General features: G+C 40.0%; 1 protein-coding gene across 4 annotated transcripts in view; it reads right to left on the bottom strand.

Moving 5' to 3' along the window:
- Positions 1 to 22,351, bottom strand: part of VIRMA (vir like m6A methyltransferase associated) — a 1,734,630-nt gene that overhangs the window by 142,693 nt on the left and 1,569,586 nt on the right. For all 4 annotated transcript variants that reach the window (XM_044066546.1, XM_044066545.1, XM_044066547.1 and 1 more), the window contains one exon: positions 1,646 to 1,809. In XM_044066546.1, the coding sequence (XP_043922481.1) occupies positions 1,646 to 1,809 (164 nt within the window). The remainder of the gene's footprint in view (positions 1 to 1,645; positions 1,810 to 22,351) is intronic.

The following is a 22,351-nucleotide window of genomic DNA, read 5'->3' as shown; positions in this document are numbered from 1 at the left end:
CTGTGCAAGTTCTGCAGAAAAAAAATATATTTATTTTTGAAATAAGAAATTCATGAAGACCACTTTCAAATACTTTTTAGCAAACAAATGTGTCAACAGCTGCAGCCCAGCAGCTCACTGCTACAAAACTGCCCCTGCCTGTAACCAATACCTTCCAAGACTGGACCAAACATATGTGCATATATAAATAGATGAAAACAGACAACATAAACTGAGTATGGTAGTGCACAAATTTCTGTATAACCCTTAGTCATAAACCTGTTATACACTGTGTGCTTATTTGTACTACAATGAAACAGTGACAAAGCATACTTACATTTGCAAGTTCTTTCCTTGGAGCCAAACTACTTAAATCAACAAAGATATTTAATTTATGTATGTTTTATTTGTGTTAAGTGAGTATGTATTTTACTGTGCTAAAAGCTAAGCACCACAAACAGCTGTGAACTTCTTTGTAGGACTATTAACAGAGTGTAATAGGCGGACAGAAATGAAGAGAAGGAAAACTGCCACGATTCCATGTGGTCAGTAATGTCGGACTCTGACAAAATGACCCCAACTAAAAAAATACTTCTGGTTTTAAGTCCAACTCATATGCTGATTATATGAAATACTTTTAAGAGCTTGCAATCAAATTTGAATAAAAGCTTTTGATATTTTCAGTACAGTATTTTCACTTGATTTACTATGGGACACTGCAACTTTGTATTAAATGCATACTGCATATACAATAAATATTAGAAGTAACATATAAACATCGACCATGGAATGGGGAAGACCAATCTATAACCCAATGGGATAGGTTAATTTGAGCACCAAAAAGGAAATTAGCTAGGCTTAAAATGACTCCCCAAGGGAGCTAAGCCTAGTACTTACTTCACTATGAACCTACAAAGAAGCACAACTCATCAAATACAGATATATTATATTCTCATTAAAATATTGTCTTAGGTCAGGACTAAAGTTTGCTGCAGCTCTACTCAAAAATATTCTGCAATGAAATCTCAGATAAATAAACCAAACCACCATTGTAGCTATCAAGTTAACTGAAACATCACAAAAGGAAAATAGTTTGAAACCTACTTCTAAATATAACCCCAAAGTATCCTGCTCTCACTCTCCCATCCCACACTATACTGGTATCAACAGTACTGACACAATAAGGAAAGAAGTATGATTCTAAATAGCGGGTTCTGCCCCACACCCCTCATCTATAAATACACCTCCTCCACAGTAGCAACAACTACAAGAAAATGGAATGGATGTGTTTTCCTTTTGCACAAGATAGTGAACTGTATGAGGCAAGCACTTTTACTGCTGGGGAATGGGAGGGGTGCAGGTCCCACATCAGGGGGTGTAGGGCTGTTACAACAGGAGTGGATGGACTACATGGCTGAATAAGTGGACAATAATCAGGTCACTGCCAGGATTAAACAGCAGACATAAAACTTACATACAGTGCTACCATACATACATATCATGCCTCTTGTTGAGATTAATTACAACAGAAAACATGGGTTTAAACTACTGCTAAATCTTGGCTAACAGCAATTACACTGTCTTTGTTACTGCTCCAAAGTAAAGCAATTGAATAAAGCATAGTGTGAACAAGCCAATTGCTTCCTGTTGAAGTCTGATTACATACCTTGTGATGAAAGTCTCGTGTTTGTGTTTTCCAAGTTTAAAACCTTTGGCTGCCTTTGTTCTTCCTGGAGAGGTGGGTTCATTCATGAAAGATTTTCCTAGTTCAGCTTTTATCTCAAAGTCACTACAGCACTTTTCCGAGAGTGCAATAAGATCCACTTTCACCTAAAAAAAAATAAATAAAAACCTTTTGAATATTAATTACAGTTCATTATGCTGTATCATCTGCAGCATGTAGTTAAAAAATATACTATTTTAAACACATGGTAGCATCCAAAAATATGGTATCATTACAAACTTCTGAAACATTTTATATCCATTAGGCTGTTATCCTTAGAGACGTTAACCCTGGCTAGTACAGCAAGTCTGCAGTTACACTATTATACCGCCAAGCTTATTACCACACCATTCAAATAATCCACAAATCTACCAATAATCAACAAAACAAATGGGGGCTAGCTAACAGGTCTGAAAAAATGTTATACCGCCAAGCTTATTACCACACCATTCAAATAATCCACAAATCTACCAATAATCAACAAAACAAATGGGGACTAGCTAACAGGTCTGAAAAAATGTTATACCGCCAAGCTTATTACCACACCATTCAAATAATCCACAAATCTACCAGACTATTTCAAAACAAATGGGGACTAGCTAACAGGTCTGAAAAAATGTAAGCATCTCTGAATTTAACTCTCTAATTAAAGACTAATACCCTGCCTTCATATCACTTTCTAAACAAACAAGAAAAAGTGTGTTAAATCAGCTGTCCGTTGTATCTGCAGTGATCAGAGTTGGTTTGGAATAATGGTTTAGATGTTTACCTTACAGACACAAGGTGCAGTTTTGATTCACAAATGGGATAATTGGCTAGGCCTAAAATTCCCCAGAAAGGCAGTTAGTATAACAGTAACCAATGAACCTACAAATCAGGACTGTGATCTTCTAAAGTTCAAGACTGTAGCACTGAACACTGGGAGTTCTACCCACTGAGCCTGAGGCTGCTTCATCTGCAGTAACCCCATACTCTGAACTACACAGACTTCTTGAGTTAGCATATGCACTTAGTATACTTGTTGAGGTCCCCCCCCCCCATGTCAGGGGCTACAGGCCCAGGCCATTCACAAAAGTGCTTCAATTCTTTTACTAATAATCATTTTCTAGAAAACTGCACCCAGTCCTGTTGAACAAGGCAGGAGATTGGCTCTGAATTAAGAGAGGTGGCAAAAGCTGGTGCAACACACTGACCTCCTTGTAAATATGGGACTGATGATATTCCCACACAACTGACTGCTACTGGCCACTTTGCCTCTCCGACTACCCAGTTTCTGTGCAGTGCTCCCTTTGCAGCCCCCTTTAGCTACACAAATGTCACTGCATCTGGGGAGAATGCATGCTACCACACATGACTATCTGACATATTGCAACATGTGCTTGGTAGAGCCATTCCTGCAGGTGCAATGCCTAGTGCTTTCTCTATGTGCCATCCAAGAGGACAGCTAGAGGCACCAATCTTCCTCCAGTATGGGTATTCTTTCCTGGATCAACCCCTCTAATCAAACAGGTAGTCTGGGCTGCAGAAAGGGCTTCTTCTATTCGTACAAGGAGACACGGTGAGAAAATAATTTTTCATAACATACAAGAACAAAACTAGGTGGTGGTGCTGCGGTAGCGTTGTTGCCTCACAGTAAGACGCTGTCCGGTTTGATTCTCAGCTAGAGCGTCTTCTGCGTGGAGACATGCGTGAATGGGCGTACCTTCGTTGAAGGTTGTGTGTCAAGGCTGGTAACTCGGCACGTAAAAATCAACTACCAATCATTAGTGGACCGGAGTTTCCGCTGTGGCGACCCCTAACCGGGAAAAGCCGAAAGACTCAACAACAACAACAAGAACAAAACTATATCACTTTTATAAAAAATTACATTCTGTTTAAGCCGGATGTTACAAGCACATATTTATTTATGCTTTTAACAGCTTTTACATTTGTTACTCTGCATTTTTCTATATCGGCACGCAGAAGAGCAGTCTAGAGACCTCCCAGTATGAAAAAGACAGAATTTAAACAGCAGATGAAAATTGACAATCTGGCTAAAATTCTGTTAGCGGCTACTCAATATACTGCTTAGATATCAACAAAGAAGAAATTAGGAGAATGTAAGACAAAATCAACTAGAAAAGAAGAAAAAAACATCTGGTGGAGAGGAGCCTTGCAACTGTTTAGCAAAAAGCAGTTCAAGTTTCAGCTTTGGTACAGAAGATGGCTTCCAGTAATTTAGAGGAAAATAAATCAAATGCATTCAGATTTGCTTCAAATAAGCCTGAAACTGGAGGAATATATAAAGTCAAATGACAAAAGGCTGCAAATAACAGAAGAAGCTTTAAGTACCTATTCAAATGAGCTGATACAACTGCAGAATTAAAATGATGGAAAGACTGGGTGAATGATACTTCTCAAGAACTGATCCAAGAATAGTTAGAAGGTACAGCACACAGATAAAAAACAGATTTTCTGCTACACCGGGGAAACTGGAAGGAAAAGACGGAACTAAGTTTATGAAAATACAAAAAAGGAACTAGACTGGTGTTCCACAGCAGGATTTGTTAAGTGAAAGCCCACATGTGAGTATGCTCCAAACCTGGCCATGAGAAAGAAGCCAAGAATTAAGTACTAAATATGCAGTCATATTAGCAGAAAGAGCTCTTTCTGACAAAAAAGTAGTAAAAGGGAATGACTTCCAAGATGGCTGCACACTGATCAACAGCTTAATTTCAGCTCTCCCAGTGTAAAAAAAGAAACTAAGAAATAAGGGTCAGTAACTCTGCCAGATTTAGTAAATTCAGTTACCAGCTAGTAAACACACTGCCTGGATGCCAACAAAGAAGAAACTTAAGACAGCCTCAAAGAAAATCAACTAGAAAAGGTGAAGAGAAAACACTGACTTAAGAAGAATCATGCAGCAGTACAGGACACGATTTCCAGTAATTTAGAGAAAAAAATAAATCAAATGTTCTCAGAGTTGATTAAAATAAGCAAAAACACTGAAGAAGTATATCAACTTAAATAACAAAAGGCTGGAAAGAAAATTGAAGAAGCTTTAAACGGCTATTAAGATGAAGTGATAAAACTGCAAAAATCAGGTCAAAATGAAGAAAAGGCTGGCTGAGTAATGAGACTGCTCAAAAACAGATGTTTCAAAAAATGGATGTGTTAGAGGACACAGCACGTAGTGAAAACCTGAGACTTTCTGCTGTACTAGAGAAATTGGAAGGAACAGACTGTATTAATTTTATGAAAGCACAAATAAGCAACTAGACTGGTATTCTACAGCTGGATTTGTTAATTGAATGGTGCTCATACCAGCACGAAGTGCTGATCTTGAAAAAACCGTTGCACAAGGGCGAAGTATTAAAAACGGGAGAAAATACAATGTTTGTTGAAAAATGATTATTCACGTTACACCAGGCAGAACAGAATCAAATTTATCCCACCAATCATGGAATGTCAAGAGGCAGGTGTGAGATTCAAGCTGATCTATCCAGCTATCTTAAGAATATTTTTACTGGAGGATCAAAATGTTTTTTGATGCAGAACAGGTAAGGAAGAAATATAAAAGTCTGTCCAACAAAAAGTGAGCCATCAAACAGAAGGGGACTCTACCTCATTCTTCTGATGATAAAGCTCACAGAGAGACTTTGCCAGTGAACCTTTTCAAATGTTCCAGAGGAAAATGAACTTGAACTTCCTAACAGGCTCATTTATCAACAGCTCTTAACTGCTCACAAAATTCTATATCAGCCTTCTAAAACACCAATTCTCTCTAACCTCATTACGCCTTATAATATCTTGAAACACCTACGCTCTTCAAACAAACTACTGGTTAATATTACCAAACCCAATAACTCTGCAGGTGACGGCCTTTTTTCTAACTCTGTTGGAAAAATGTGGAACAAACTGCCATCTGATATCTCATCTTTGTCTAGTCTTCCACTCTTTAAAAGACAGCTGAAAACACATCTCAATAAACACTGGCTTTGTTCCTGTAACAACCCAGATTAACCTTCCTTTTTCCTTTCCTCCTTAATTCCTCCTCACACAACATCCTATAGACATATGTAAAAAAAATATATATATATATATATATTTTTAAATATTTTTATTATTTTTTTTTCACCTTTTTCCATATTATATACTTATATTTTTAGAATTTGTATAGCAAATATCTACTAAGCTTTGTTTATGTAATTTCCTGCTATGACTATGCATGTGTAACTCATGTTCTGACTCAATGTGTTTATAATTTTTACCTTGTTTTGCCTGTTTCTGTGAATTACTTGTAATACCGTTGGAGCTTTTCTCCCCGGGCCTCCACTGAAAATGGACATATATCCAGCTGGACTAGCCCGGTCAACAAATGTAAAATAAATAAAAAAAATAAATAAAAATTCTTGCAAGACAAGAAAAAGCGCATGTTTTTACTAGAAGAATTGGAAGTTCTTTGGACTTGAACTGGAGTCTAGGGTTGGGAGATGTAAATGAACAGGAAGACGACTGTCAACACTGAAATTAGTGAACAAGTAAGAGATTATAAAGCATCATTCACACTGGTGAAACATGGCTTTACAAGAAAAAGTGGAAAGATTGGACTTTTGTTGACTTTGTTAGACTTGGGGGGGACTGATAAGTGCATACCCCACCACTTCATGTCCGAATGTTTGGAAGGACATAAAAAGGAAAAAAAAGTACCTGTAAGTAAAACAATTTTTGCTCTCAGTATTTGTATAAAACATTTCTTAATATAAATTGCATGCTATATAAGAAACCACTTTAAGTTACTGCTATATATGATAAAGATACTAAAGTAAACAAGTACCCTTATTTTTTTCATTTTTAGTGTTAAGAAATGTAAACATTACTATGTAAAAAGGGAAGAAAGGCTGGACAAAAGCATGTTCATAGGCAAATACTAGGCTGTCAGTCAACAGACAAGCCTAGCCAATATCCAGAGTTCAAAATAAAAACCTGTACCTCTTGTTCTAGGGAGAATATGAAGGATATTTTGCATCTGTTTTCTCTTGTTAGGAGAAACCTGCTTCGTGCAACTCTGGTGTCAGAGTTTGAAGCACTTACCCGTTGTCTGAAATGTGCCTATGATTTTACTGACATTTCTAGAGCTGCTGCCACTGAAAATGTTATGCAGGGGTTTGAGTGAATGCATTCTCAAAACCTTTCAGAGGATGTCAAAAATTAGATTTTGAATGCTCCCTTACAGAGAAAGATAACTAGGTTTTGGGCCCTCTGATACAGGGGTCATTAAAAAGTGTGATGAGACAGAAAAGGGGATTCTATCCATCTCTAAGATTTTCAGCCCTCCTTCCTTAAGTTTGCACAGTGATTCAATGCTCCCTCCACAACATTCTATAAAAAGCAAAATACACAGTCCCAGCAGGCCACTGGTAAGCAAATGCTTAAAAAGCAATGGCAGGAACTCCCAGGAGCAGAGTAGAGTGTAAGTCTGAATGATTATATGAAGGATTTTCACCCCCAGCAGTCCTTTAATCCTTCTAGAAAATATGAACTCCATTTCTCTCCTAGGCAACATGTTGTCTCGGAGAGATGGATCGTGAGAGTAATCCATCAAGGTTACAGTGGGAGTCTCTCCTCCTCTTTTTGGGGATTCCTCTACATGCACCAGTCCAGACTCCTCTTTTCCTTCCTGTCATTCAGCATTTGCTTACTCAGGGGGTAAGAGAAGCTGTCCCTTCTTCTCAGTTATGGGAAGAGTTTTATTCTTCAATGTTCCTGGTGCAAAAGAAAGAAGAATCTCAGAGACCAGTTCAGGATCTTTCTTTCCTGAATCGGTCTGCAACAGTTCCCAAGTTCAAAATGCTGTTTCTTCTCAACTTGTTACCTCTTATTCCCATTTGAGTTTCTTAGTGATCTTAGATTTAAAAGATACATATAATCACATTCCTATAGATCTGCATTTCAGATGTTCCTTAAGGTTTTCTGTGTCTGGCTCACATTATCCATTCTCTCCCATTACCATTTGGTCTATCTACTGCTCCAAGTAAGTTCACAAGTCTGGCTGCTATGATAGCCTAATGCAGATGGAAAAGTATTCACATTTTCCATATTTAGATGACTTGCTTATCGTTGAGAGTCTTTTCAAAGTGTCAAGAATTTCTCAGGTGAGAGCTCTACTACACAGGCTGGGAATCCAAGAGAACTCTCAGAAATCTTGTTTGACTCCCTTTTCACAGGATTGTTTTCCTGGGGTGTCTTCTGGACACCTCATTTCAAAAAGTGTTTCTTCCACAGGAAAAAAAAAAGATCTACATGTACGTCTTTTTCACTTAGACTACCATCTCAACAAGGGAATTCTACAGAATTCTGGGTCTCATGCCATCTATGACACTCATGACACATCTTGCAAGACTCTACATGAGAAAAGTCTGAAGTGGAGAGGAAGCTGTACATTTAAGTTCTTAAGTTTCCATGAAGACAAGCGGATTGATATAAAAATCCAGAGTAGTTTTTTTTTTAAACTAACAATTAATGTTTTCTTAATACATGCAAGCTGTTTCTCGGATCTACTTCAGTTGATCGAACTTTTAAATATTTGATGCGCATATGGCCGAGACCATAACATCAAACATTTAAAAGTTCGAATATTTCAAATAAATAAATAAACGTTTGTAGCAGGGGGCAAGCTCCAGCGACCCCCACACCCCCCGCTACTTAAATACACCAACTCCAAGATCACACTACATTGTGGAGAAGGGAAATCTTCCTGTTGCGCACTGTACGGGGATCTCCATTCAGACTGTTTGAACTTTTAAAAATTCGATCATATGGTCTCGGTCATATGCGTTTCGAACTTTTAAAAGTTCAATCAACTGAAGGGGACCCCTGTTTTTCACATCTGGGAAGGGAATAAAGAAAATAAAAGAACAGACAGCAATTAATGTAAGTAGGAGGGCAGGCTGAAACATGCATCTAAGCATGGATAATCTTAATTTTAGGTTAGGTTATACCTGTGTGTGCAGTTGTTGATTTGGGACAATTGTGCCTATCAGGAGGGTTAAACATTATTTGAAGATGTACATAGCTTTGTGAATGTGTGATTTAAGTTAATAGGTTATGGGGGTGTTCTTGGAGTGTTTTTTGTGTCTGAGGGTTTTCATTAAAACAAAAAGTCTTGTAAAATGTGAGATAAGTTCAAATGGAGATAAGAAATGTGTACAAAAGATCAACCTGCCAAATATTAGTGGGTGAATGTACCACAAAAGCTGGCAACAGACATTTTAAAAAGCCATCAAATGCAACAGGTGGGAATAAGTAACTTCTTAGAATAATGACTACACATCTGTATTATTAGGGAATGTTAATGGCCCCACAGGTATAGACAAAAAGGAGAGAGCACTGAATTATATTAAAAAATGCACAGTGAAAATAGCACTGCTACAGGAGACAAGCTTTCAAAGAAATAAGCATGTGAACTTGATAAAGAAAAGGTATCAGGAGGAATATTCGGCACAGAATCAGGGACAATGGAAAAGTGGAGTACTTATATTAATTGCTAGAGGAGCTCCAACAGTGATAGAGAAAAAAAGATAAAGGCAGATATGTGGTAGTAAGGGACTACTAACAAGGGATGAGGATTACACTGGCATGTATTTATACTCTACCTAAAACTGTTACTATGGAGCTTAAGAAATATTTGGGAGAAATAAGCAGATTTCAGCAGGGAATACTACTTTTAGGTGGGGACTAGAATTTGATTTATAGGTTCATAGGTTGTTAGTAGACTAAGGGCCCTTAATAGCCTAGCTGTGCACCCCAAACCACTTGGGTCCCTAGCATCACAGGAGTCTATATGGAGGGAGCATTTAAAAGGTCCTTGTGATCATTACCTAGTAAACACCTATGAACCTATGCTAGGAGAGAAGTAAATAACGTTAATTAGGATAAAACTTTTCTAATTGATGGCCTCTGTCCATAATGACATGGGGGCCAGACCGGGGGCAAATTTATGGTTTCCCATTCAATTGTCAAGGTTTTAGCTTGAATAGGTCAGGGATGAACTCTGTTTTACATGGATGAGAGGCCTATTTCATAGTGTGGGTATCCTTTGGTACACGTATCTGCCCCTCCAGCACATTCTGTTTATGTCACAAATGAGGTTCAGATCCCAGGATCTAGTGTTTTTGCTGCAGTTTGTTTTTGTGCATGTGCAACAGATCCATCATGGCATTGTTTAAGGAAGCCCCTGTAAAGCCAGGCAGAGATCCTCTTTCAGCCTGTAGGAGACTGAATACTGTGACAGAGCCTTTAGGAGATCAGTGCTAGATAGGATGTTTATGCCCTGAATTCACCAGGTGTGAAACCTTTGTGGGCATTCCAACTGTTGCAAGTGCCTGGTTAGATACATGTCAAAGGGAGCACTGTATTCAACGGCAGGTCTGATAAGGACCAAGTAGTTCAATGATAGGCCTGATAAGGACCGAGTAGAGTGGTACTATTACCTCCTTGGACCTGGATGCCATATTATTTACCTATAAGTTGGTTGACATAGAATGATTTTCTTATTACCTTAGCTATGTGTTGAACTAAGGCCAGACTGCTGCCTACATATTATCCCAGATTCCTTAATACTGGGTCAACACATAGGACTGCTTTATCAACGGAGTAATTAACTTGGGTTGACAGTTTCTCAAAGGACATTATAATGTACTTTCTAGCACTGAGTTTTAAGTCATGGTTTTGGCGCCAATCATTTGTCTATGTTAAACCCTCCATCAGTGGGGTCTGTTATAGATTTATTTCAAGTAAATACAACAGCTCCTATGCAGCCATTCATATGTTTGTAAAGGGACTCTGTGTATAATTCTACAAAGGTAGCTGTGGTCTCGGGGTTAGGGGGAGCCTTGAATTTTGACAAAATGTCACTTAACAGACTACAGTTTGCCTTAGAATAGTTCCTGTTACTGATTTAGCTGGGTTTTCTGAGTTTTTACTTCAAAGGAGAGAACTCTGTGATCCCACCTCACTAGTGAGGACATGACACCGGGGGGTGGTGGTGCAACACTCTCCTGTGTTGGGGAGTACCGGATCCAGTATGCTTGTTTCTCTGGTTGGAACGTGCACCGTCTGTTCCAGGGTGTTTGTGTTAATAAAGTCCAGGAAGTGTTGTACCTATGTGTTTGAGGTAATGTACATTTCCCAGTCTATAGAGGGGTAGTTAAAGCCATCCATGAAAAGGGTGCTTGGTTGAATGGTGAGTGCCTCTAATAAGTTTAGGCAAGCGTAGTGAGACTCTAGGGACACAGATGGTAATATGGTGAGGGACCTTATCTATGGTGACTTGCACAAGGACGAGTTTCATGGTATCATCCTGTTTAACCAACCTGGAGGTATGTTTATTGCTAATGTGGCTTGAGACCACTCTACCTTTGGCCCCAGTCTGTGCTGTTGTTGGTCTAAATGTATGGAAATCACTGTAGCCTTGCACTGCCGGAGTACATTCTACACCTTTAAAAAAGTCTTAGTCCCAGCACAAATGTCTACACTCTCCAGAATGTGGAGGGCCTTAAAGGGTGTGGAGTTTTTTTTGTTTAGGCTCCTAGCACTTAAAGAGCAAGACCTTAAAGCTCCCTGTAGACCTTTTTTTTTTTTACTATGTTTTTTTTTTTTTTTTTACGATATTGGTAGTTTTGCCTTTTTGGCAATGCCTTAAAAAAGCTTTAAGGGGGGGGGGGGTGGATAAAGTTTTAGCCAATATCTGAAAGTTTAGTGGGAACAGGTGCATCCCATGCTTGGTGAAGGAATGTGGCTTTTTGACCATGTCCTCCCATGCTGACAAATATCTGACACCAGAAACTAAACCCATTATTAAAAAAATCAACCATTTTATGTTCATACTGTGGCATCATCCTTAATGCAAGTGCAATGCTGCTTAATGCAAGACTCAAACTGATCTGTGATACATATTCAGAGAGATCCATTAGGTCTCTTTTCATACAGTCCGGTGAGGTACGTCTCAGGTCATTTACACCCACAATGACTATAGCAGAATCATACTGGGGTGCAGTGACAAAGTGGTATGTGACAGAGTGGATCCTGGCTCCAGACAATCAACTAAACATGGTCTTCTCTTTGTTTAACTGAGTGGGTAGGGCATGTGTGTGACACAATGGAGTCCCCAATGACAACAGTATTAGGTAAAGTATATGCTTGCCTTATGGGCTTTGGACTTGGGAGACCTTTGGGTGTAGGCTCAAGTTAGATGTTTGGTGCTGCTTTTGGTGTGTAAAGACTGCTGAGTGACAATGTTGTTATTAGATGGTTTAGGAGGCCTTTGAGATATGGCAAGGTTTCTTTTAATTGCTTCAGCATAACACAATCTGTATGTGTGGTAAGTGGAGTGTGTGAGGAATGTAGTGTGGGTATGCCTGACAACCTCTTTTGTATGCAAGGTTTTTTATGCCTCTAAGGGAGTTGTGCATTTACATTTCTCCCATACTGTGTTACTTTCTTTAATGATTAACTGGTTGTCAAAGAACATGAGACAATTGTTGTATTGCCTTAGGATGCCCATATCCACCAAACTGGCAAGGAGACATTTGGAAATTACATATTCACGTTGTTCAGAACTGGAATAGTGTTGGCTGTTTAAGATTAAGGATTGGGCTTTAAGAGGGGTCTCCTAAAGGTAGTTCGGGGGTTAAGGGCAAGATGGTATATAATGCTAGGATATGGTGGTGCTATTTGATGCCCAAGTTAGCTGCTCTAAGCTCAGTTCCAGACAATGCCATACTGTTTAACAGGTTTCGGACCTAATCTTCACTTCATACGGAAACTGTACTGTCTAGGCATTTGCTGCTATACAGGGTACTGCTAACCACTGCTGTTTAGTGGACAGCTCCACGCAAACATGCCTTATTTATAGTATAAAAAACTTGAAAGTTGACTCCTATGCCCCCTAGCCAATAAGCACCACCATTTTGAGCTTCCTTTGTGCTTCCCAACTCAGAGATAAAATGTAAACACTTTTTGCTACAAAATGGATGATCTTGGAATTTCTTATGTATTTATTTGACATTTGTTAACCGGGTTGGTCCAACTGAGCCAAAGGTGCATTTTCAGTGGAGACCTGAGGAGAAAAGCTTCAATCTACATATATACAAAAAATACAACAAACATAATGATACAGAGTACAATTCCCAAACCCGAGGGAACACGTTCCAGTATACATATAAAAACACAATACCTTGTAAGTTACATGGAAAAATTCCCATTACAATAATATACAAAGTTATATAACACAAAAGTATCACCAGGAAACAGACATAACAGCAGTGTAACAGTAGTGAAGCTATCATTTTAAAGCTAAAGGTTCCATCTGTATGATGTCAGAAGTGTAAAAACACTGTTACAGGTGAGAAAGTAAAGAAGAGAAACAGAAGGAAATAACTAATAGATACGAAGAGGTGTGAAACAGAGAGGGGGCAGACACTTCAGACATGTCAAGTGGGAGCTGGGCAAGGGCAGGACCAAGTATGTAGGAGGGAGTGTTTTAACTCTCTCTTAAATTGCTGGTGTTGAGAGATTTTTTATGTTAGGGGGAGTGTGTTCCAAACATGTGCTACGCAGTACTTGTAAAGGGACATTCCAATGTTCATTTGGTGTTTACAGATGTCAAAAAGATGTTTGTCAGTTGAGCGGAGATGTTGGAAGGGGATGTAGTAAGACACAAGGCTGGAGAGGGAAGGGCAAGAAGACAACTGTAGAGAACAGAATGTGTGGTCTGTAGTTGAGAGAATTCAGCCCATTGAAGCTTCTTAAGAGCAAGACAGTATTGAGAGTTGTAATTATGACTTGCTGCGAATCTGGCTATTTTGTTGTATGTTTGGTCAAGTTTGGACAAAAGAGATTTAATGTTAGTAAGCATAGGGACAGGATAGAGTAAACAAGGTAAGAGCAGTGACTGAGCCAGAGAACTTTGGAGGTAGGTGTGAGGAATTTCCTATTTCTGTAAAGTAGGTCATATTTCTGGTGTTTTTTTTTTTTTTATGCACTACTGGATGTGCAGGTCAAATTTTAATTCATCGTCAATTATGGTGCCAAGTTGTTTGGTATGAGGTTCAGCGTTAATGACAGCATTGTTGAGGGAGATGATGACAAAGGAGGATTTGTGCCGTGGCAGTGTTTTAGGAAAGACTAGGAGTTTTGTTTTTAGGCTTTAGTACTAGCTGATTATTGGACGGCCATGTTTCTACAGCTGAGAAGGTGTCCTGAGTGAGTGTTAGAAAGTCTGGAATACTACAGGCGGAGATGATGAGTGTAGAATCATTGGCGTATTGTAAAGGAGTAGAGAGTTTGCAAGCAGAATGTAGTTTGTGCGTGAAGATACTGAATAAGAGGGTCCCGGGATTGATCCTTAAGGAGCTCCTGTGCTGACTGGACGAAAGGGGGAGAGGACAGTTTGCCAATGAACAGACTGTTGCCTACTGGAGAGGTAGCTGGAGAACCACCTAATTGAGGAGCTGGAGAGGTCGAGGTCTGAGAGTTTATTTAGAAGTTTAGAGTGAGAAACAGTATGAAAAGCCTTTGAGAGATCAAGGAATAAGCAGGAAATGAGCATGTTGTTATGATGGGCCTTTGGCTACTGTCTGGATGAGAGAGAGTAATGCAGTGAAGTACTGTGGTGGGGCCTGAAACCGTGCTGGGTACAGGTAAGCAGGTTGTTGTCTAGCAGATGTTTGAGGAACTGTGAATGTATGCATTTCTCAAGAATTTTGGAGATAGGGGACTGAATGGCAATGATCAGCATATAAAGCAAATACAAGTGCTATAAATCAAGAAAATATTTTTTTATTTTAGCTTGAATGGCTCTGAATGCATTTAAACACTTAAGTATTACAGAGTTCTCTGTAAATGAACAGAGGAGCCTTGAAGACCTGCCTGACTTTATAGCAGAGAAAAAAAAAAGCTGATTGCTATGCCCTCTAGTGAGTTAAAAAAAAAAAAAAAAAAAAAAAAAAAACATTTGAGCTTCCTGGTGTGCTTCCCAACAGAGACACCAGGTAAACACTTTCTCCCACAAAGTGGATGACCCTGGAATTTTTTTTAATGTAAAAGAACAACAAAAGTAGCTTTCAACTGCTGATTCAGCAACAGCTACCAAACAGAGATAAAATGGTGACATACAATCAATCTGCAAGAAAGCCTCTAGGAATAGATGGTATTTCTGTGGAAGTTGGGAAGAAAGTGATAAAGATCTGGAAGATTTTGTTTAACAATATTTTAAATGTAGGGGAAGTACCACCAACCTGGAAGAAAGCAGTGGTGGCTGTAATATCTAAAGTGGTAAATATCCATCAGATCCATCTTCACATAAGCTCATTTCAAATTTAAACCATCACAATTATAAAGTGTATATGTCTACAACAGCCAAAAGAATGGCAAAGGTGTTGCAAAAATAGAATAGATATGGATCAATGTGATTTTGTGGAGGGGAGGCAAACATCTGATAACATTATTACAATAATGGTAATCCAGAGGGAACCAGAGAGTAAGAAAATGCTGCTGTTGTTTGTGGGTCTTGATGCAGAGAAAGCATGTGACAGAGTAAGCTGGGATTTTATGAGAAGGGTAATGGAAGCATTTGTATTCCCTGATACAATAAAAATGGTTTAATTAGGAGGATATATGAGGGACTGGCTGCAAAAATTTAAGTGGGAGGGTTCCTTTCTGACAAGTTGTGTCTGAACAGAGGAACAAGGCGGGTGTCCTGTTTCTCCTTTGCTATTTGCTTTATATTTAGAGCCATTGGCAAAGAAAATAAGGGACTCAAAAATTCAAGGATACAATTGGTAAGGTACTCAAGAACAGATGGCTTTATTTGCAGATGATGATGATTTGTACCTAATAAAACCAGAAAAGAATGACATCAGTGTTGTAGAACATCCTGAAACAGTTTTAAGTCTTTTTGCTTTTGGTATATAAAATGAATGAAGATAAAACAAAGACTATAGCTGTAAACTATGTACCCACACATGAATTGGTTCAACAATACCCATATTTACGGGGACACAATAAAATGAAGTATTTAGAAGTAGGGATTAAAAAGGATTCTGTTATGGCAGCTAAGGATCCATGGGAAGAGGCTGAACAAAAGATTGTATAAAAACTGAGAAACTGGAAGCTCTTGCTCATGGATATGGATGGCAAAATACAAACAGTGACAACGTCTTTAGTCCCTTTAGTCTTATATACAGGTCAGGCATATTTTTAACAACCAGAAGAGAAGCTGTAGACAGCAATTATTATGACTATATTCAAAAAGTAGCAGAATGTATTCTAAGAACTAAGCCAACATGAGAATGAATAAAGGAAATTTTGCCAATAGGGATGACTGCAGGTAGGAATACAGAAAACATGCAAGAGGGGCTGGAATTTATTGGAGAAAACTGACAAAGGTACCAAGGCCTAGACAGGGAAAGGTAACAGAATGGGATGAGGTCAAGGAAACGTCTGGACTGCAGAGGACAGACTGCCTTCCCTACCAGGGGACTGATATCAGGGTATAGGCAAAGAGAAAGGGACAGGGGAATTCTAAGTGAAAGACCTGCTCTGGTAGAGTTTTTAAATTAATCTAGAACAGAAGCTACTGATAAAAAAAAATGTATAATTAGTAGGGCATATTAAGCACTGCATGGTAACCCATGCTTAAACTTATCAAGAGTATCAAAACCTGTCGGAGATCTTGGATGCATGGCTAGGCTTAAAAAGGCCCCTGTGGTCATTAGCCTAGTAAACACTTATGGACCTATAACTATAGGAATCTATCAGAGGAGGTTACAACTATAGGAATCTATCAGTGGAGGTTACAACTATAGGAATCTATCAGAGGAGGTTACAACTATAGGAATCTATCAGAGGAGGTTATAACTATAGGAATCTATCAAGGAGGTTACAACTACAGGAATCTATCAGAGGAGGTTACAACTATAGGAATCTATCAGAGGAGGTTACAACTATAGGAATCTATCAGAGGAGGTTACAACTACAGGAATCTATCAGAGGAGGGTATAACTATAGGAATCTATCATAGGAGGTTACAACTATCGGAATCTATCAGAGGAGGTTACAACTATAGGAATCTATCAGAGGAGGTCATAACTATAGGAGTCTATCAGAGGAGGTTACAACTATAGGAATCTATCAGAGGAGGTTATAACTATAGGAATCTATCAGAGGAGGTTACAACTATAGGAATCTATCAGAGGAGGTTACAACTATAGGAATCTATCAGAGGAGGTTACAACTATAGGAATCTATCAGAGGAGGTTATAACTATAGGAATCTATCAGAGGAGGTCAGAAAATAACGGGAAGTAATTCACACAGAAATAATGGGAGGACATACATACGGTTCCCAAATATCCAACTAAGTTTAGAAGATTTAATATTTTTGCTTGGAAGTGTTTGCATAGGTATTTTTATACATCAAGCAGACTCCAATTTTTTTTCCTCAGATAGATGGCAAATGTTGGAGGTGTGATGGGGAAAAAGAAACAGATAACTAGAAACATATGTTTTGGGAGTGTAATGAGTTGGCAGTATAAAATTTCCCTAAAGAATACTTTGTCAGAAATTTTGGGTGAGCACATGGGAGTAAACTAAGGAAGTGATTAGTTTTGAGCTGGGATACAGGAGATGAATTGCCTAGACATGGTAAGGCCTTGTTAAGTTTAACTCTGATGGCTGCCAAAAAAAGCAATTACTAGAAAATGGAAATCAAAGTCTAAACTAAGTGCATCTGAAGTAAACAACACTGCAACAGACATAAAAGAATAGGAAGTGGAATCTTTAAGAAAGGGAAGTAACAAACTACATAGAAAAAAATGGAAACTGTGTGAAAGTATAGTTGTATAAAATCTTACCATAATGGTAGATTGTCCTTTTCTTCACTGTTGCAGTATTTTAAACAGAAGGGATCTCCCTCCCGGGATGGCCACATGCTCTGCCAGTATACCAAAAGCCTAATGATCTTGTATGCACCGTACGTCACATCCATGCACCTCGCACAGAACGTAGGGCAGAAAAGTGATTTACAGACACAGCCACCCAGAACTGACCTGCCCTAGAAGAGAACAGTCTCCATGGTAAAAGGAGTCCATGCATATCCAGAAGGAAAACAAATGCAGAAGAAACCCTCAGCCAGAAGGAAATTTAAAACAAAAAACAGAACAAACAAGAGGGGGTTGGAGGGGGGAGCGAATAGTGCAACAGTTATGGTAAGATTTTACACAACTGTACTATGTCCTTCTATATCACTGTTGCAGTATTCTAAACAGAAGGGAGAGTAAAAAAGCTCAAGGAAACAGAGTGGAAGAAGAAAGGCTCAGAAGAGCCCTCAAAACCATATAAAATGGTTCTAGCAAAATCTGCTCTGGCCCTAGAAACCATATCCAACTTATAATGCTTAGTAAAGGCATGCACTGAAGACCAAGTAGCAGCTTAAAGGATGGAACTGGTGTCCAACCCTTTGAAGAAGGCACTAGAAGAGGCTACAAGCCCTATTGGAATGAGCTGTAACAGAAGTAGACAGAGATTTGCCATGAAAAATATAACAAAGAATGACCTTAGGTATCCAGGTGGAGATGGTTAGCTTAGAAACAGCCAAACCCAAAATGTTCTGGGATGAAAGGCAACAAAATGCTGGTCAGCCTTATGAATGGCCTTAGTTTTATCCAAACAGTACCTGTGCTCTCTCTGCAAATCTAAGGTATGCAGGACCCTCTCACTAGCAGACTAAGGAGAAGGGAGAAAGGAAAGGAGTTGTACCGACTGATTCAACGACAACTCATTTAGTATCTTGTGCATAAAAAAAGGATTAGTATGAAGGGACACGCTGTCCCTGTGAAAAAACAAAAAAAGGAGGAATGGTCATAAGATCCTGGAGCTCAGAAATCCTCTGAGCAAAAGAGCCAGAAACAAAACAATCTTCCAGATACAATGTTGCAAAGATGCAAAATCTGCAGGCTTAAAAGGAGCCGGAGTCAATTTTTACGAAACAAAATTAAGATTCCAAGGAGGAGGAATAGGCTTCCTTGGAGGCCTAACATGCAGGATTCCGTTAATAAATTGTTTGACCTAAAAACAAGAAGCCAAAGAAGGATTCAGGGGCAGACAAGCAGAAATGGCTGGCAAATGGGCCTTCACAGAAGAATAGGCCAGGCCAGAGCAACTCACACAAATAAGGGCCACCCACTGAAAATGGGTCCTGGTTACGAGCGTGGCACCAGACAGAAAAACCTTTTCCATTTGGACATATAAGATTTCCTGCTTGAGGGTTTTTTGTTTCCTGTAAAACCCTGAGCACGTCCTCAGAAAAGAAATGCATGAAAGGGATCAAAATCCTCTCATCTACAGTGTCAGTCGAAGAGTGGATAAATGAGGATGGATGACAGACTCTGTCCTGTGTGAGGAGATCCAACCAGTGAGGTAACTTGTGGTGACTGCCCCTGGTCAGATGAATTAAAAAGGGAAACCAGCACAGTCTTGGCCAACAGGGAGTCTGACAATCTTCTTTGGGACTTTTGGAAGTAGAGAAAGAGGAGGGAAAGCATAAAGAAAACAGAAGTCATGTCGTCACCACAACGTTCCATGTTTGTAGTCCATCTCACCCGTCATTCTTACACATGGGTTCAGAGCCAATCCTCAGCTCTGACTCGGCTTATTTCAAAGCTCAAAGTCTTCTAGTTGGCTCGTGGCTAGGTAGGTATCCCATAGTGCATCAGTACAATCCCCAGATCTTGTTTGCTGCTAAACTATAGAAAGACAGAAATAAAGTTATCCAGAAAGAACAACAATAACAAAAGGTCTCCACCTTTTATGGAAAAATTATCCTGTCTCCAGATCCTTCCAGGACGGGAGTAGGAGGGTGGGTTCATAATAATGAAGGGTGAGATGGACTACAAACATGGAACGTTATGGTGAGTACATAACTTCTTTATGTTCTGTAGTCCTATCTCGCCTTCATTCTTACACATGGGACAGCGCCCCTAGCACCTTAATCTTGGGTGGCTCATGGAAAAATACTACTGAGTACCGTGGAAAGGAGGATCTACCCCTAGAGGTCAGGTCCAATTTGTAATGAGTAATAAAAGTGTGAGGGGTAGCCCAAGTTGCTGCTGCACAAATATTATCAATTGGAACTCTGGCTTGGAAGGCTACAGATGTAGTCTGGGATCGTGTAGAACGAGCCTTAATCTTGAAAGGTAGAGTCTTTCCATTGGAAGAATAAATGAAGGAGATACAACTCGAAATCCAGTTCTAAAGGGTCACTTTGGAAACTGGGAGACCTAATCTGGAGTCAGAGAAAGATACAAACAATTGGTCTGACTTCCTGAATTCCTTAATCCTGTGTAGATAGAACCGTAATTGTCTGTGAACATCCAACTGATGAAATCTGTACTCTGCTGCATTGGAATGATTAGGGAAAAACACCGGCAGCTCCATAGTTTGGTTCAAGTTATTACAAGAGCACACTTTAGGGATAAAGGATGGGTTTGTGCGAAGAGATACTCTATCTTTGTGGAAAATCAAATAAGGGGGCTTGATAGACAGTGCTTGTAATTCCGATACTCGTCTAGCAGATGTGATGGCTACTAGACACAAGGTCTTCCAAGACAAACTTCAACTGGCACGAATGAGCAGGTTCAAAGAGTGGAGAAGTTATTTTGGACAGGACAAAGTTTAGATCCCAGGAAGCTACCAGTTCCTGAAAAGGAGGTCTCGGCAAAGTAGCACCTTTAAGGAAGGTTTTACACAATCTGTGTGACATCAGGTTAGACTCATGTTGACCCAAATGAAAATTTGATATTGCTGCCAAATGAACCCTAATTGTGGGCAGCAGCAGATCCCTGGTGAAAAAGTTCAGACAAAAATTCTAAAACCACTGGAATGGATGCAGTGTAAGGGTCAACATTCCTTCATTAAGCCCAGATATTAAACCTTCTCCATTTGCTAGAGTATAACTTTCTAGTGGAGGGTTTATTTGAAGATGTGAGAATGTGGGTCACAGCGGGTGAAAAATCATGAAGCCTGACTAGGGATGGAACTGGAGCAGCCATGCTGTCAAGTTGAGGGTGTGGAGGTTAGGGTGAAGACAGCCTGACATGTGCATCAAGAGATCTGGCACTGGGTCCAGAGTCTATGGATCATCCAGTAGATGAAGCCCGAGAAAGGGGAACCAAATCTGACAAGGCCAGAGTGATGAGAATCAATTTGCTTCCCAACAGTTTCGCTTTCTGAATCACCTTGGATATGAGAGGAAAGGAGGGAAAAGTATAGAGAAGACCCAGAGGCCAATCGTGAATGAGTGCGTCTCTCGGTGACTCCCCGGGGGGGTAAGGGAAAAGTAGCTGCTGCATTTGGAGTTGATCGGACGGGCGAAAAGATCGCAGCAAGGCTGTCCCCATTTGCAGCAGATTCTTTCTGCTATTTCCTGTTTCAAAGACCACTCATGTGGCATCAAGATTGCCCGGCTGAGTTTGTTGGCTATCACATTGGTTGTCCCTGGGATGTGCGTTGCTACTAGAAAGCGCTGGGAAGATATTGCCCACTTCCAAACACGAATCGCCTCCTGACAAAGGGGGTAAGATCTGGTTCCGCCTTGCTTGTTGAGATACCATACCACCGACATGTTGTCTGACTGGATCACAATCGTCCCAAGAGGAAGAAGGTCGTGAAGTGCTTGCAACACCAGAAACACCGCCTTCATCTCTAGGACACTGATATGCAGGTGAGCCTCGTGATCTTGCCATGTGCCTTGGACAGTCATGCCTAGATAATGCCCCCCCACCCTATCTGTGAGGTATCCATGGTCACAGTAGCAATAGTTTGGCGAGGAAGGAATGGAGTGCCTGTCGTTAGTTGGTCAGGTTGGATCCACCAACGGAGGTCCTTTTTGCAAGAATCAAGTGATGTGGTGGGATAGAGGCAGTTGCTGAAAGGACCCCTGGGACAATAGAAGCCACTGAAGAATTTGCATATGTAATCTGGCAAGAGGGACTAGCATTGTGGTGGAGGCTATGGCCCCTAAGAGTTTCAGCACTGTCTTTGCCTTGACTTTTTGGAGAACTTGTTGTATGAGGTTCTGTGCTCTTTCTGCAGGGAGACGAACTAACATGGCAACTGTGTCTATTTATCTGCGCCTATAAAAGTCACAAATTGAGAGGGCGATAAGGCAGACTTTTCCCAATTTATAGTAATCCCCAACTGGGCACAAAGTTGGATAGTGGAATCTCTGGTTTGAAGGAGTAGATGCTTGATGGAGGCGGTCAGAAGCCAGTCATCCAGGTACGGAAACACTTGGAATCCTAAACGTCTCAGGTGAGCTGTCACTACTGCCATACATTTGAACACCCTGGGAGCTGTGGTGAGACCAAAGGGCAGAGCACGAAACTGGTAGTGACTGGCTCCCAGTCGGAAGCGTAGGTGGCTCCTCGACGCTCTGTCCATTTTTATATGGTAGTATGCATCTTGGAGGTCTATTTAGCACATCCAAGTGTCTTTCCCTGATAGAGGGAGTATAGACTGCAGTGTCACCATCCGGAACTTGTCCTTCTTTACGGATTCATTTAATTTGCTGAGGTCCAAGATGGCCCTCCAGTCCCCTGTACGTTTTGGCACT

The sequence above is a fragment of the Protopterus annectens genome, chromosome 3.part1 (assembly GCF_019279795.1).
Source record: "Protopterus annectens isolate FY-2018-M chromosome 3.part1, PAN1.0, whole genome shotgun sequence".
Taxonomy (NCBI): Eukaryota; Metazoa; Chordata; order Ceratodontiformes; family Protopteridae; genus Protopterus; species Protopterus annectens.
Note: the sequence above shows the minus strand (reverse complement) of the source record. Positions and strands in the feature narration are given on the sequence as shown.